Source organism: Harpegnathos saltator, unplaced genomic scaffold (genome assembly GCF_003227715.2).
Source record: "Harpegnathos saltator strain DR-91 unplaced genomic scaffold, Hsal_v8.6 scaffold8, whole genome shotgun sequence".
NCBI classification, from domain to species: Eukaryota; Metazoa; Arthropoda; class Insecta; order Hymenoptera; family Formicidae; genus Harpegnathos; species Harpegnathos saltator.
In genome coordinates, this window is record NW_020230648.1 from 122,369 (window position 1) to 139,595 (window position 17,227).

Consider the following 17,227-nt stretch of genomic DNA (forward strand, 5'->3'; position numbering starts at 1 on the left):
ATGTCTCTTGTCTATCCTATAACTTTTTATTCATTTTTTTATAAAAAAGATGTAAACAGATATATTATATATATATATATTTATATATATACTATATATATACTATACATATACAGGGTGTTTGATAGCTGATCATGAAGACGAAAGTTGGAGATAGATTGGGTGTAGCCGAGAAGAAAAGTCATGTACCATAATGTCAAATTGCCAATAGTCATCGAGTTATTAATTAAAACATGTGAGCCAACGAGCGCGTAGAAAGCGGAAGGCGACCGCAATAAGCACATAGACATTTGATACAGGCGGAGTCAGCGAGTAGCGGTAGGCGAGCGCGCGCGGCGAGGGGCAACGTAAACAACAAGAGGCGAACGCGCACGACGAGGAGCGAGCGAGCTATAAGGAAAAAGTTATAAAAAAGCTCGCTCGCTCCTCGTCGCGTGCACTCGTCTCTTGTCGTTTACGTTGCCTCTCGCCGCGCGCGCTCGCCTACCGTCACTCGCTGACTCCGCCTATATCAAATGTCTACGTGCGGTGGCCCTCCGCTCTCTACGCGCTCGTTGGTTCACATGTTTTAATTAATAACTCGATAATTATTAGCAATTTGACATTATGGTACATGACTTTTTTTCTCGGCCATACCCGATCTATCTCCACCTTTCGTCTGCATGATCAGCTATCAAACACCCTGTATATACAGGGTGCACGATTTATCTGAAGACATTGAAATATCTCGAGAACTATGCATTGGATAAAAAAAGTGGTTAATGAAAGTTGTTAGTCTCGAAGGGGGACATCCAATGATACCAAACTCGACCTCCCACCCCACCCCCTGGGGGTGGAGGTTGGGGGCAACTTTGAAATCTTAAATGGAAACCCCCATTTTTTATTGCAGATACGGATTCTACGCCACAAAATACGTAAATTTTGTCCGAAACTTTTTTTTTGATTCGTGATAGATGGCGCTGTAATCGCAAAAAATTATATTTTCCGCAATTCTCCAGAAATGATCATTGGATTGAGAAATAAAAAATACCTGTTCAATATTTTTAAAGAACATAATAAAAGTTATTCCCCCCCCATCCTCTCGGGGTAAGGTGGGGATAACGTTCAAATCTCAAATGGGGACCCACATTTTTCATTGCAGAATTAGATTGTACGTGAAATTTTTATTAAAACAATTTTTTTCATTCGTGATAGATAGCGTTGAATTTTTCCGAGAAACTACTTTTAGCGTTACACAGGAACAACGACGAGGACGTAGTAGTTTTATGTTCCCTTCGGGTGCTTTTTTAATGTGAGTCCCCTTGCCTCTCACTGTTCAATTAATTAGAGTAAGTGTTCGAAATTTTTACCTTCAACTTCAATACACTTATTGATCCTTTTTTCAAATGACTGTACACAGGATAGAAGCATATCTGCGGGAGTTTCAGCGAAAGCGTTTCTTATGCGTTCTACCATGTTTTCACGAGTTGTTGGCACTTGTTGATAAACCTTATCTTTTAGGTAACCCCACAGAAAGAAATCCGGCGATGTCAAATCAGGCAACCTAGCAGGCCAATTAATCAGGTCACCTCTGCCAATCCACCGACCATTGTAATCACCGCATTGCACTGCCTTTTATAATAAGCCGTAGTTCGCCATATACCCACAGTGGCGCGTCGAGCAGTTCCCTCTTCGATTCGGGTTCCTATTTGAGATTTGAACGTTACCACCCACCCTACTCCGAGAGGATGAGGGGGAATAACTTTTATTATGTTCTTTAAAAATATTGAACTGGCATTTTTTATTTCTCAATCCAATGATCATTTCTGGAGAATTGCGGAAAATATAATTTTTTGCGATTACAGCGCCATCTATCACGAATCAAAAAAAAATTTCGAACAAAATTTACGTATTTTGTGGCGTGGAATCCGTATCTGCAATAAAAAATGGGGGTTTCCATTTAAGATTTCAAAGTTGCCCCCAACCCCCATCCCCAGGGGGTGGGGTGGGAGGTCGAGTTTGGTATCATTGGATGTCCCCCTTCGAGACTAACAACTTTCATTAACCACTTTTTTTTATCCAATGCATAGTTCTCGAGATATTTCAATGTCTTCAGATAAATCGTGCACCCTGTATTTTGAATGCTGGCAATGAATATTTGTATCTTCATAGTGTTACGTTCTGGAGGAGGAACGCAACTTGACGCTTGCTTTCGCAAGCTCCGACGTACTCGCAAATCTGTGGAACAGATCAAGGATCGGAATGACCCCTTTATCTGGCGCAGACGTACGTTGGTGGTCCTTTATTTAGGTCAAGGAACTGAATCCTTTTACCTGGGATAGGATCGTAAGCGACAGTTGAGGGAAGGGAGAATTTTTGGTTGAGAATAATTATTTGGAAAACGTGATTGGTTTACAATTACAAACACCTTGTTTTATTAGTGATTAGACGGAAGTTCACAATGAAATAAAATTTGTAAGATTTTATAATGTGTCCGTATACATATGTGGTTAACAATCGCGCTCAGAACAATGATTCTCGATTACTCAGAACAATATTCCGTGTTCGTTATGTCCGACTGTGATCGAAAGGATTGGGCCACTGACACCGGATTTTATTATTAAGGAGGAATGCCAAGGGGGATAGAAAACGGAAGTAAAACGAAAGGAAAAGAAAAGAGAGAGAAGAAAATATGAAAAAATGAAACGAAAGAGGTCACTCGGGTAAAAGAAAATATAAATAACTTACTGCTGGACTTCTCTGATCTTAGTAGACAATGAAAGGTGTGGTTACTGCGTCTCTGTGAGGATAGATGCCTCAAGTTCTGCGCCAAGGACAAGCAGCTGGTTTCGGCAGGATCGCTCTCAATGGCCCAAGAAGGCACAAGATCGTTGCACCGAATAATTAACAAGTGAAGAATACTGGTCGGTCTAAGCCACAAGTTGGCTTGATTGTTAAGAAACCCTGAAGGGGTGTTGGAAAGAAACGTCTATCCTGGGTGCTGGATCGGCGAGAAGTGAGTGAGGCTTTTGTCTTTTCTCAAAAAGTCAGCTCGGTTGAGAGAGTGGGGTTTTGGGGGAAATGTTCCAGAAGATTATTTTATAGGAGATAAGATGCATGTGGCAATAAGAGGATTTCGAAAGTCTTATAAATAAAAAAAAACGTGGCAGCTGTCCTAAGAAATAAATATCGATATTTCTAAGAACGATGTCGTGGTATTGTTATCAATGATTAAGCGCGTGGGAAACAGGATAGGAGTTGGTTCAAGATTGTTAGTATTTTCGGGATATCGAAAATTCCAGAGATATCGTCGTGTGGTATCATGCCTAAGCGCATTCGGCCATATGATAAGTAATAAATTCGATTTCCCTTATTTATAAAAGAAGCCTAGGGTCCGCTGAGTCAGCAGAACGTAACAATAGGAACACTATTATAATATGCATATAATAGCACATTCATATTTATGCTAAAAGATGTATAAAATTATTAATAGAATAATTTGAGATATAACTATACCTGTATTTATATGGATAAATATGTTGATGATAGAGTGGAAAGCATATGACAAAAAAAAAGCATTACGAAAAATAACATGGTTGAAAGTCGTTCTATATTTTATTTCTATTTCCTTTGTTAACTGCATCATTAAAAGGAATATTTTTTTAAATCAGTTGTACTTCTATTGCAGATAATATTCTATTAATAATATATAGTTGTATTTAATATCATTAATATGATCAATCCCAGATAGCCAAACCTGCGCGGGCAGATTTAGAACAAAGCCTGCTATCACAGTTTGATGGCAAATAAGCAACAAATTTAACGCAGAATCTGTTATATCAAATTATGCCGCCAATCTGCGGTCAAATATGCGCCAAATCCTGCTGTCGGATATTTGATGGCAGATTTGTAGCAAAAACCGCGCAAGACTTGCAGTAATTTGACGGCAGATTGGCGGCAGAAACCGAGCAAACTCTGCGCGCAGACTCTACGCATAGTTTGGCAGCAGGACTTGCGTGGTTTCTGCCGACAATCTGCTCGCACGGCCTGTCACACAAAACACCTGTCGACAAAACACGAGCCTAATGAGGACACAGATGGCTATGATTTTGATGTGGAGATCTGATCGAAATTGGCGTCAATCTGCGCGCATTCTGCTAGCATTTTGCTTACTGGGATACTATCAAAACACAACTTTCTACATTACTTTTTTGTTCAATATATTTATTGATATATTTATTAATTAATATATGTAATATGTTCAATCGTACATTTTTATATTACAGGAGCTGTTCGTAAAGTTTATAAACAAATAACCGATACAGAAATTGCTTCATCGATATCAAAATGGCTTGTTCAAGCAACATTAAGAATTCAAAGAGATAAGTATGTTCATTGCCTGCGTTCAGCAGAGAAAGCAGCTTTGCAACTGTTGTACAATTCGTTAATTGTACAACTGATTGGTACATGCTCTTGGCTTGAACGAAAATTAAGCATATCCCAATCAGATTCACGAATTTTACAACAGTTGCAAAGCAGCTTTCTTTGCTGAACGCAACCATTGTTATTATATATATTTACTTTTAATACTTATATTATATACTCTTATGTTTTATAGCAGAGCTCGGAAAGTGATACATTTATTGGCCGATTTTCGGAAAATTCAGCCTTATATTCTATCCCTTGTTGCCTTGAACGTAGCTAACAAGTCACTCGAAAATAGTTTCAAAATAGTCTCAGGAGGACCTTATTTTGCATATGGATATTCTTATTTTTCTACAAGTCTTTATCTTCCTTCTTTAAATAATATACGAAGACCATGTTTCTGGGACTAAAGCGATTCGTTAGTTGTACAAACCAAGAGGATAAATAAAATAAAACCTTATACAACTTAAACAGAAAGTGTATCGCTTGCAGAACTTTGATCTATATTGTTATGTTACACAAAATATATAATAATATGAATAATAAGTTACTATAACGAAATACTATCAATTTCTTATTTTTTATTTAAATGCACTATAATTGCAATATAATTATTATTTCTTCTTTTATTTACACTTTTCTAGAGATCCTGGCATTGCTTTAGAAACTGAAGAAGATGATATGCAATAACAAATTTAACAAAACCTCCATTCATACATACATGACGTAGGTATGTCATGGAGCTTCGTCAAATGGGTTGGTCGTCGCAAGTTTATCGGCATACTAGTCATGGTCCAAATTACCGTCCACGCTCTTTTCGTTGTCATGGCCAACACTGTGTCGCGAATACCGACATCAGTGGTCTTGATATATATATATAGAAACAGCAATAGCAAAGGAATATCTCGCTTGTCCAAAAGGAATGGTGCTCCAAAGAAGAGCGATAGCAATATATAATATATATATATTGACGGCATTGGAGTAGATTGAGTAACGAGAAGATGACATTATGCTCATTTCTAATTTTGCATGATTAATTTCTCAGCTTTCTAAGCAGAGATCCATTAAATATTTTTATCTCAGCTGAGAAACCTAAAAAGCGTACCCCGATGTTGAAAATTAGCACAATGTCATGTTCATACTACTTTATTAACTTCAATGTTAATTAACTACAATGCCGTCAATAATCTATATCGAAAGGTAAAAACTGTCAAAAACGTGTTTACTCCGTCTATTTTTCGTTTTTTATCTTAAATACGAAGGTATTTTAACATTCTTTTATGTTTAATACGAAATTATTTTTACCTTTCTTTGTATTTAATTTAAAAATATTTTCACGTTCTTTTATATTTAATACGAAAGTCTTTCTACGTTTTGTTATATGTAATAAGTATATACTTACAATATAAGTATATATATACATTTAATTTCAAATAAATATACGTAACAAACATCTCATATATTTATTATTAAATTAATTAATAGTAATTTTACACATTACCACAAACACATTATGTACAAATTCAAATTACTTCAGATTTTATTCATTAAAAGTAATTTGTATATATTATATATGTATGTCTGTGACAATGTGTGGAATTGCTACCCTTTCTTATAACATTAAGTAGTAGAAGAAGATTAATATGCTATTTGACTGCAATATTTCTAAGAGCACACATTGCAACGTTGCTGTAATGTTTCATTGTAATATTTCTAAGGGCGGACATTTCAACATTGCCACAATCTTGCAGCAACGTTACAGGAACATTTCGCAACCGTCATGCAATGTTACAATGTTTCTGTGTAATAATTCTGCAATATTTCTGCAACATTTCGGTGCTGTATGGGAACAATCAAGCCTCACTCACAACTATGTTGTAAGAATATATGTATTTGTGATGTTGTGGAGTAACATAGAAATAAACTGATGAACAGGGATTCAGCTCGTACCTCGCAATTAGTTCGCTTTTTTCTTCCTTTATCTTTTTTCGCTCGCTTTCCTCTCCACTTTCTTTTCTTCTCTACTCTAGTGCTCTCTTTCTTTTCTTTTCTCACTCGATGTTCCGTGTCCCGCTCCGGGCGCCACGCAGCGCCACCGCAATCGCGGAGAATTCAAAGTTCGCCTCATTCCAATCGCACGCATTCTAACATTCCTATAATATGAAACTACATTTGAAATCATCCACCTCGCGTAAATTGTTGCATAAATTGCCCATGAGACAACGAAATAGGATTATAGTAAAAATAAGGCACAAATTGCGCATTACACATATGGAACACACCCATAATTCACAGCGTGTTTGAGTTGCTTGCATTTTTCACATTCAATCATTCGGTCTTACTTCGTCCAGCATTCGAATATGAATCCGTTTGTTCCTAAATAAGAAAAATGTGAAAATGTGTAAGCAACGCAACAAATATATTGGGTGAGTGCAAAAGTTCGTGCGGAGTTTGTGAGTAAAAGTCACACAGTGATTAGGCAAACAAAAATCTTTATTCAATCAATGATATATTCTCCATCGTTTTCTATAATCTTTTCCCAACGTTCTGGCAGCATACGGATGCCTCGATCATAAAAACTGCGCGGTTTAGATTCGAAGAACGAAGAGACGCCGTTTTTTAAGGCCTCCAAAGAGTCAAAGTTTTTTCCATTTAAATAATTTTGCAATGACCGGAACAAGTGATAGTCAGATGGTGCGATATCAGGAGAATACGGTGGATGCGTTAAGACATCCCATTTCAGGCTCTTCAGTTTGAGCAGCGCCTTTTTCGAAACGTGTGGTCTGGCGTTGTCGTGATGAAAGATGACTCCCTTGCGATTTGACAAAATCGGACGATTCTCTTTTATTTCTCGATTCAGATTGGTTAATTGACGACAGTACTTGTCCGAATCAATCGTTTCGCCAGCGGGGAGAAGCTCGAAATAGATTATGCCCTTGCAATCCCACCAAACAGAGAGCATCACCTTCATCGGGTGCAAACTGGCCTTTGGCATTGCGTCACCATGCTCACCTGATTGTTTCCATGTCCGTTTGCGCTGAACATTGTTGTAGAGGACCCATTTCTCATCGCCCGTTACTAGTCGATCCAAAAACGACTCGTTATTGAGCCGCCCGAGTAAAGAAACGGCTGCAGAAATTCGCTTGATTTTGTTCTTCTCGATCAGCAAATGGGGCACCCATATATCGAGCTTCAAATCGAATCCCATCTTTTTTAAACGCCGAAAAGCGGTTGATCGGTCAACGTTTAGTGCTGTAGCAACTTCTTCTGTTGAAATTCGCGGATTATTGAGCACTAAAGTACGCAAAACATCGTCATCAATGTCAGAAGGTCGACCAGAGCGTGGCTCGTCTTCAAGGTTAAATTCTCCGCGCCGAAATTTAGCAAACCATTTTTCCACAGTTCGTTTAGCTGGTGCTTCATCCTGATAAACATCCTGAATGTTTTTTACGGCTGCGGCAACGTTTATTCCCTTCCGAAACTCGTAAAGCATAACATGCCGTAAATGCACCTTATCGATATTCATTTTTAAAGTGATATTTCTCGAAGCAGTTTGTATGAAAACAAATGATTTTTTTTTTAATAACAGCTGAAGACGTCACCTTTCCAACGTTATATAATATGTAGATGGAAGTATTAATGACAACACTTTACGACGCTTATAACTCCATCTATTGAAACTCCGCACGAACTTTTGCACTCACCAAATAATATCCGAGATGAGATCCATTAAACGCTACAAATGCTTACATATAACTTTTGGACCAATCATAGCTTTCCTTTGAGTGTTTCAAAGCGTTTGGCGTCTAGGGGGTCGCATCCCAATCGAATGTCCAACATAGATTCACTACTTTAAAATTTTTCTTTTCACGCGTATTCTAAAGAGAGATCTCAGATTGGTAAAGCCATATTGCAAACGTTATTCGATATTGAGATACGTAAACAAATAAACGTACGTAAACAAATAAAATAAAATAAATAATGACAAGATCTGAATATTTCTAAAAGTATCTAAATATTTCATAATAATAAAGAATTATTTCACTATTTTATTTTGTAAACATTAAGCTAATATGATTTGCCATGTCGTTAAAATTTTGCTCGAATGTTTACAAAAATTAAATTATTATTTCACAAACTTGCGAAATAAATATTGTCATGTTGTGTCTTAACAATGTTGAGGACAACAACATAAATGCATATGTAAGAAAAATATATTAATATATATGTTGTAATGCTTACAGATGGAACGGCAAAAGCGCATTGTTCCCAAGCCATTGCGCTATCAAACAACTTCTTCTGACAGTCCAAAGTGGAGAAGGAATACTACAGCTACAGGAGCAGCAGGTGCCATTGTATCTGGAATAATCGATGAAGATATCAACGATATCAACAGAGGATGCTGCAGCAGGATAAGAATTCAACCGATTTTAATATTACAACATATATGACACACACATACACAACCATATACAAACATGCAAACAAATACGAATAATTCTTCATATACAGTATATACTTCACACACACAAACACAGCATATACTCCACACATTGAGACACACAAATATTGCACACAGACAGACACACACATACACATCACCCATAGTGGCACAAGAACATGCACAACACACTGAAAATTTCACATTACGCACTGAGTCTGACAAAATATACTATACTAATGATATTTTGTCTCAGCTGCAGGACACCTTGCCCAGGCAACAGGATGTATCTTACCAACGTGAGGAGAGCGAAGGACATGCTGTCTATCAAGCGTAGAATATCTCGCAACAAAAGGAAAGTACAGATAATAGGTATGTTTCTAATAATATATGGAATATATTCTTACAATTGGAACAATCATATAAAGAACAGTAAGAAAAAATTAGTTGTGAATAATAAATAATCATTTGTGTATATTAGTAGAATAGTAAGGCGGGTTCTAACCCAGGAGTGCTGAGGGGGACGCGGGGAACTCAGGGCGCGGGGTATGACGTCGCGCGGGGAAGGGGAACTCATGGTAGGACATCACGCAAGATGGCGACCGTGACGTCACACATACGTCACGAGAAAAAATGTATTGCGATTAGGTAGACTCGAACCCGGGCCCTCGCGGTTACTATCCAATGCTCCAAAGCTCCTAGACCACCGTCGTTTGTTGCTAATAGACATCTAGTGAAGGTTCTTAGAGTGGGCATGATGACGTCACGAGAGAAAAAATAAATCGAAATTAGGTCAGACTCAAACCCCTCTGGCCCTTCGTTTACTGCGCCATATCGAACGTCTATCGAACGTCTATCGAACGTCTATCGAACGTCTATCGAACGTCTATCGAACATCTATTGAACGTCAATCGAACATATCTCGAACGTCTAATAGCATCATATCGCAAATAAAGAAATATTTTTATGAACACAATTACCATATAAAATCCTAAGAAAGTGGATAAGGGAAAGAAACATCTGTACATTTGAAATAATGATTTATTATGTAGCGTCGTACAATTTTCTTCGAGACCACCAGTTGAAAATATTTAGTACATTCTGTAATGCGCAATTTTTCATATGATTATTACATCGAAAAGTATTATTCAATTTTTGCAGGGAAGGCATATCGTCGTAATCGGTGTCCATGGTCTTAATGATCACGCTGCTTCTCGCATTGTCATCCAGAAGTTGTAACAGCCATTTCCGCTTCTCATGTCCTTTCACATACACAAATTGAGATGCATCGTCTTCAAGCTCGTCATACATATCACCCGCCACAGCTGCAGTAACCAGATGTTTAGTTCTGCAGTATTTGACGGTTCCATCTTCCCATCGTAATCCATGATGATTAGCAGTTAACCAGTAGGCCCTCGATTTGTCCGATCTTGTGAGCAGATGCCATGGCATCGGACTCGTGAAGATGTAGTGCGAAAGAATAGTTCCGTTCTTCAGTATCGCCGCTTCTTTTACAATAAATTTCTTTCCAACCATGAATCCTTGCAAGTCGACAAATGTCGGAACATCCATGGTGAAATATTCTTCGACACGTCCAGGAGAGATGCCGTTTATAGCATTTTGTTTCGTGTAATATTCTTTTCTCGTACATACTTTCTGATGTTAGTTGAGTTTGCGCACTATGTTGGTTAGCGGGCTGTATTCAACTACAGATCGTGCAGGATGAAACAATATGAGGTAGTATTCACCGGTATATTCTCCTTACATTCAAATTCTATCCGCACATCCACAGTGGCACTCTTGACGGACTCATTTTGACGCGAACAATCGATAACCACGAAAGGACCTAGCCGCCGAAAGTCGGTAATTGCTAACCATACCTCAGCACTGTCGCATCCTTAATACGATTTACGAAAACGTCTATATATACCGTAAAGTATGGCGCATTTATTTTTTGCAAAGTCTAAATTCATGTCGTCGTACGGATAACACTCTGAATTCAAATAGAGTTTCACATTTATCAATTTGCAGTCATCAAACGAGCTATATTTTCCGACATTACATTCTTCCGGCCAGTCTGCAGCGCAAAGATAACGTATCGAGGCTTCTCCAGATTAGTAGCAGTTTTGATGATCCACAGATGTTTGGTCGTGCTTTGCAGTAGAGGAAATTCATACAGATCCCACGAGCGGAAACTCATACTCAGGTATCGTCCGTTCTCCAAAGTTTTCAGCATGGAAAGTTTATTGATATCGTTCAAGATTACGTAAAGCATTCGCCATTGTATCTTGAATAGCTCAATCTTAGGATCTAGCGCTGAAGATCCTAGTAGACTGTTGTCGCTGCGCGATCGTAATAGAATAAATTCGTGACGCGCGTTAATCACTATACGCTTGTAGTCTTCACAGAATCCTAGCAACACTCTGAGTGGTACGCAAAAGTTGAAGTATCCGTCCGGCGAAATAGTGTCAGTCGCATCCCACGCGGCATTTTCATGACAGCATTTTCGTCCGAAGACATCGATACATAGTTTTTGAGCGTTGAAGTTATTCCCACGTTTCTGTTACGATCAATCTCCACACCATCCAATTCATAACGGATCTCATCAAACATGAATGCAACGCAATTATATCCCAACGTTACAGTTGCATCATCGACTGCAACTTGTTTCGTCACCTTCCCCTCGACATAGAGATAACTCTCACATGGCAATATGTATAAATCCTGCTGCTGTATGGGTATTCGTATCTCGTCGCTATATCCAAACGTTGTGTTAGCGTATGGGTTGTACGTATGTGTCTCAATCTTGACGATGCGCTCGTCAAAGACCGGTTCACTTTCAATGTTCAAAATGTCAATCATCTTTCACAATCGTTTCGTACGATGAATCTCAGAGATTTCAAAAATTCAACGTTCAACACGCTGAGTTCCTTTCGAACGAGGGATTTTGTACTGTTAAACGCGTGTCTCGTAAAAGGTATATTTCCAGCTTGTTTCTCCTGTCCCATTTGATTCACCACAAGCATTTCATAGATTGCGTTTATTATCGTCGCCGTCGTACATGCAATCTAATGGTAATCTCTTCTGCTCGAAAATCGAGCAATTATCCTTCTTGATCAACGATACGCACCCTTAAATCTGTAATGCTCCGTGCGATGATTGGAAGGTAAATGACATATGCCGGCGTTTCCGATATCATATCCTGGTAGCACCTTAGGCGAGAATTCATGTATCGTATGTACACGCATACTGTTACTGTACGCACCACTGACAACGCTACATTCTATACGAATGATATTCACGTTGATAATCTTAATCGGTGCGTCCGATTCGTACCATTGGTGTGGTTCTAATACACGACTCGATGAGAATCCTAAAAGCGAGCCAATGTTGTTTGGCTTGCTAAAATTTATTCTATAAGCACATTTTATTTCACTCTTCATCGTATTATTATTGGCACGAATTATTATAGGATATTCATTCTCGTCATCTCTATATGGATTATTTTTGGAACGTACTGTTTTTTGAGCATGTGAAATTGCACGTTTTAAATATTCGTATATGGCGCGCAATTCGTACGATCCTTCAGGAATCGTAATTTCTTCGTCGTTAGCACCATAGTAAAATTTATTATTCGACGAATTTACATTTGATATCGTATTGTATGTTTCGAAATCCGTTAAACCAAGCTCATAATCACCGTCGCTCAAATCTATAGCGGGAAAGTAGCTTACCGTAAGGGTGCTACTGTTGCCAGTCAACGTAAACGTTAGCGACATGTTCGCAAACTGCCAAGCGAATACTGACTGCTGTGAGTGGAATGTTGTCATTTAAATCCATATCGATCCTCTACCGTTTGGAGAAACTGTAAACACAATTGTCCGCATATGCTCTGACTGTAATGTTGATAAGACGTGCGATTGTACACAATTTTCACTACATCTCTCTCAAGGTATCGAATCAATTCCTTGGGCAGTCGAAGATTACCAAAACTATCAAAATATACTGCGCGATTTCCTTTTTTCGCATATGCCACCCAGTGTGTACCTGGTCCCTCTGTGTTGTCTAAATTTACAATACCACTCTCGTTTTGACGTACTCCATCTATCGGTAAGGCGTCACGCATGAAAACACCTCGAAAGAAAGATATACGCATACACCTCGCTAGTTTTTCCAACTGTACGTTAGTCATTGCACCCATGGGTAATTTTAGTGTTTCTTTGACGTTTTTTTTTCTTTTTTCTGTAGCGCCTTTCCCGCGCTTGTACGGAGCAAGATAAATTCCGCGACCTTTCATAGCGCGACCTTCCATAGTGCGATGATGACGTTTTAATTCTTCCAGCTGACGTTGCGCGGCTTTGCCATCATTCACCGCTTTTGCGACACCCGCCGCTCCACCGACTAGTGAACCGAGAACTCCCAGTAATGGCAGAACTGTTAAAATACCACCCCGTTTTGCTATCAGAAGTGCTCGTTTTCGGATTGCTTTCTTGGACGACTTCTTTTTCTTCATGCCCATGCCGATTTTCGTTTTGACTTTCATGGCAGCCCAAACGACGGCAGCAGCCGCTCTCTCACTTAGAGTTGAATCTTTCGAAGTTATGCGTTTCCACGCTTTTACAGCGAGAATCTTATCCGCCGTGTGCCGATCAGCGAGACTGTTACTACGTGAATAGGCTATATTGTGCTCATGACACGCCGCGTCCAATAAATTACTGTCTCGATCGCCTCTGGCCAATCGTTTTGCCAAGCGAGTTCCAGGACCGCAAAATTGATATCCGGAAATGCGTATTTCGATAGGAAGCGCATTTATCGCGCGACTCAACAGGCCGCTGCCGACTTTGACTTTTGCCGAAGGCATTCACTACAGTCCCGGATCAGCGGTGCCGGGCCATCGATATGCGTTCGCTGCCACGGACGATTGTAATGTTCCAAACATCGACGATACTGCTGAACCTCTGGATCGACTCTTATATGTTCAGGGAGTCTGTCTCACAAATCATCAATATACTTTGCAAAATCGCGTAACAAAACAATCTTCGGTATGTATTTCAACTGTTCGGAGGTTAGCTCTCGAATATCACGAGTATCTGTCAGAAGGAGCAACATTTTCTAAACTGAGCGTTTCCAAGATCGGCGCGTCTATATATAGTTCAATCGCAATGAACCGTTAACATAATCAATTTTGTGACTCGTGGGGGAAACATGCGGTTCGTGAAGCAACCGCATGTGATGTCGATACGTGTGACAAATTTCGACAATCGAACGCAATCAATGATTGGGCAAGAGGCGCGCAGGCATGGAAACATGCTTCCAAACACCATATACGGCATCATATGCGGTACCTCGAATTGCGGCAAGACGAATGTTCTCATCAGCTTGCTGGAAAGTCTGCACGGTCTGCGTTTCGAGAACTTGTACGTGTATTCAAAATCGTTGCAACAACCTAAATATCGCTACTTGGAAAATTTGTTGAAACCGATAAATGAAATTTGGTACTTTACATTCTCCGATAACAGCGACGTGATTCCAACGACCGAAGCGCTCAAAAATTCCATTTTTATCTTTGACGATGTGGCATGTGACAAGCAAGATACGATAAGAGAATACTTTGCCATGGGTCGTCATTCGAACGTTGACTGTTTCTATCTCTGTCAGACGTACACAAAAATACCCAAGCATCTTATACGGGACAATGCAAATTTTCTGATTCTCTTTAAACAGGATGATACCAACTTGAAACATGTGTACAACGATCATGTGAACACTGACATGTCATATGAGAATTTCAGTGCATTGTGTCGCAAATATTGGGAGGATAAATATGGTTTCACAGTGATTGATAAGGACAGCTCAATGACCGACGGACGATACAGGAAAGAATTTAATGACTTTGCTATGCTGTGAGATGCTCAATCGTCGTTGCAACCTCAACGTGGTAACATCTTCAACGTCCACGAGACAAATATATCAATGATGAATAGTAGCGTAAAGATCGAGAATCGTGGAAAGGTAGCGGAAGAGATTGCGAAAACGAGCGAATCGATCCGCAAGAAGTATCGCGTTTTGAAAACCGGTAGAATTGTTGAGAATGCTGCATTGGAGAGACACTTTAAACCTATTATTAAACCTCTCAAGCAAACCGCGGGAAGCAGCGCTAATGTCGAAAGTAATGTTGATGTTAAAACTGAGCCACTATCAATAAGTACAAGCGAAGAAACAAAGAGTGTATTAAAACCCGAAAAAAAGATAAAGCATAAGGCAAAACTTTCACCAGTCGCATTGACTCCGCTGAAACGGAAGCTATTCAAAGATCCTCCGATAGTTTCTACATCGACGGAAGCTCTACAATATGAAGAACCATACGAATCTTCACTGATCGACAATCTACTCACTGATGATGATGATGAGAATGTTTCTGAAATCCCCGATGAACCGGTAGTGACATCCGTTAGACGTCAGTTGCGAGCGTACAAACAAACTTTACATGATTATTTTGGTCCGTTGGGTCAAAAATATATGGGAGCTGTGCTAAGTAGTGGAAAGATAACACCATAAATTATGTTTACGACGTACGTCTTAGTAACGATGGAGCGATGCTCGGTGATAAACGTGTCGATGTGGACAGAGACGATAATATAATCATAGGCGAAACAGGATACATTGGAACACCCAGTCTTTACGAGCTAATATTCAAAAGAATCCCCGACGATTCTGTGTACACCGAGGCTGATATGCAAAAATACAGAAGTATACTATTGGCGACGAATGCTCACAGACGCGGGTACCTCCCGCAAAATCAGATACTCGGTAACAAGGGACACAAATATAAACATATAATCGCGCTCCTAGTATCACATGCGTCGAGCGATAAGTGATCGGAAAAGGTTTATACGCATCGCAAGCTATGATGACCTTAAATGACAACAATATCGATTACGTGCATTGGGATGATCCCAACGAGCTGGTGGATCGTCTGCGATTGCTTGACACTTCGCGTCAAGCCAGCAACAACGCTCATGACAACGAAATTTTATCGATTATCGAAGAACTCCGCGAAGCTGGTCTTATTATAAATTAAACAGCGCTGCACTGACATGAGTCAGTCAGTCAGTCAGTCAGTCAGTCAGCCAATCGGTACCTTCGCCAATCGGAAGCCTTCAATGACGCTGCGCACAAATATTATGTGGATGAGAGTATAAGTCTGTAAAACTTCTGTTGCATGAAAGTAACGTTGAGAAGAAGCAGTATATCGATGAGAATATAAATGCTGTAAAGCTTCTACTGCATGAGAGTAACGTTGAAACGAAGCAGTATGTAGATGAGAATGTTAAAAAATTGAAGGATTGGCTAGAAGACTACCGGAAGAAAAACATACAGAGCATGAATAGCATTCATGAGAACATGGACCAAATTTTAGACTGGACACGCTCAGAGATAAAGCAATCAAGGGAAATATAAAAGTAGAATATTACAGTTAAATTGACATATAGTATCGACATAAGCGAGAGACGGATCATCACAAGCTGCAATGGCAAAGCAATCATCAAAATTTAACAAAAAGGAGAAAAGTTCAGAGAAGCAGCTCATCGGTAACGAAAAGCATCGGTTGGTGGAAGAGTTGCACGCTCCAGCGAGAAGATATTTTCCCCGTAGACGCGTCATAGTGCGCAGATACGATGATCTTTGGCAAGCTGACTTAGTAGAGATGCGTCCTTACTCGCGATTCAATAGAGGCTACCACTATATACTCACTGTTATCGATGTGTTGAGCAAATATGCGTGGGCTGTACAGATGAAGAGCAAGAGCGGTAAAGAAGCAGTGGCAGTATTCACCAGGATATTTCAAGAATCTGGAAGATGTCCGAAAAATTTGCAAACGGACCAGGGAAAAGAATTTTATAATGCGGATCTGCAGAAACTCCTTAAAAAACACGGTATCAATCATTATTCTATGTACACGGTAATGAAGGCATCTATTGTGGAACGATTCAACCGCATGTTAAAGAACGACATGTGGAAAATGTTTACGTTGAATGGAACATACAAATGGATCGACTCGTTACTGCGCCTTATCGCGGAGTACAATACACGGAAACATCGAACTATCGGCATGACCTATCGACGTGACACCCGAGATCGCCGATAAGCTCCTACACCTCCTACAATTTACAACAACGTAAAGATCGCTGCGCCTGCGAGATTCAAAGTGGGTGATCTGGTACGCGTGAGCAAATTCAAAATCATCTTTGAAAAAGGCTATACACCGAATTGGACAACCGAAGTGCTTAAAATCGTCAAAGTGCAGACAACTAATCCAGCGACCTATCTGCTTGAGGATTCTCGCAGAAAGTCTATTGCCGGAGAATTTTACGAATATGA

General features: G+C 39.5%; 1 protein-coding gene and 1 long non-coding RNA gene across 2 annotated transcripts; one reads left to right on the forward strand and one right to left on the reverse strand.

The window, feature by feature from the left end:
• Positions 1-6,407: 6,407 nt before the first annotated feature.
• LOC112590413 (uncharacterized) lies at positions 6,408-8,833 on the reverse strand. Its single transcript, XR_003114185.1, has 4 exons — positions 8,647-8,833; positions 8,155-8,282; positions 6,687-6,780; positions 6,408-6,557 (listed from the first exon to the last, which is right to left on the reverse strand). It is a non-coding gene; the product is annotated as an uncharacterized LOC112590413 (long non-coding RNA).
• Positions 8,834-16,376: 7,543 nt separating this feature from the next.
• Positions 16,377-16,994, forward strand: LOC112590386 (uncharacterized). The gene has a single exon (XM_025306700.1). The coding sequence runs from the start codon at positions 16,377-16,379 to the stop codon at positions 16,992-16,994; it is 618 nt and encodes a 205-aa protein (XP_025162485.1).
• Positions 16,995-17,227: the final 233 nt, after the last annotated feature.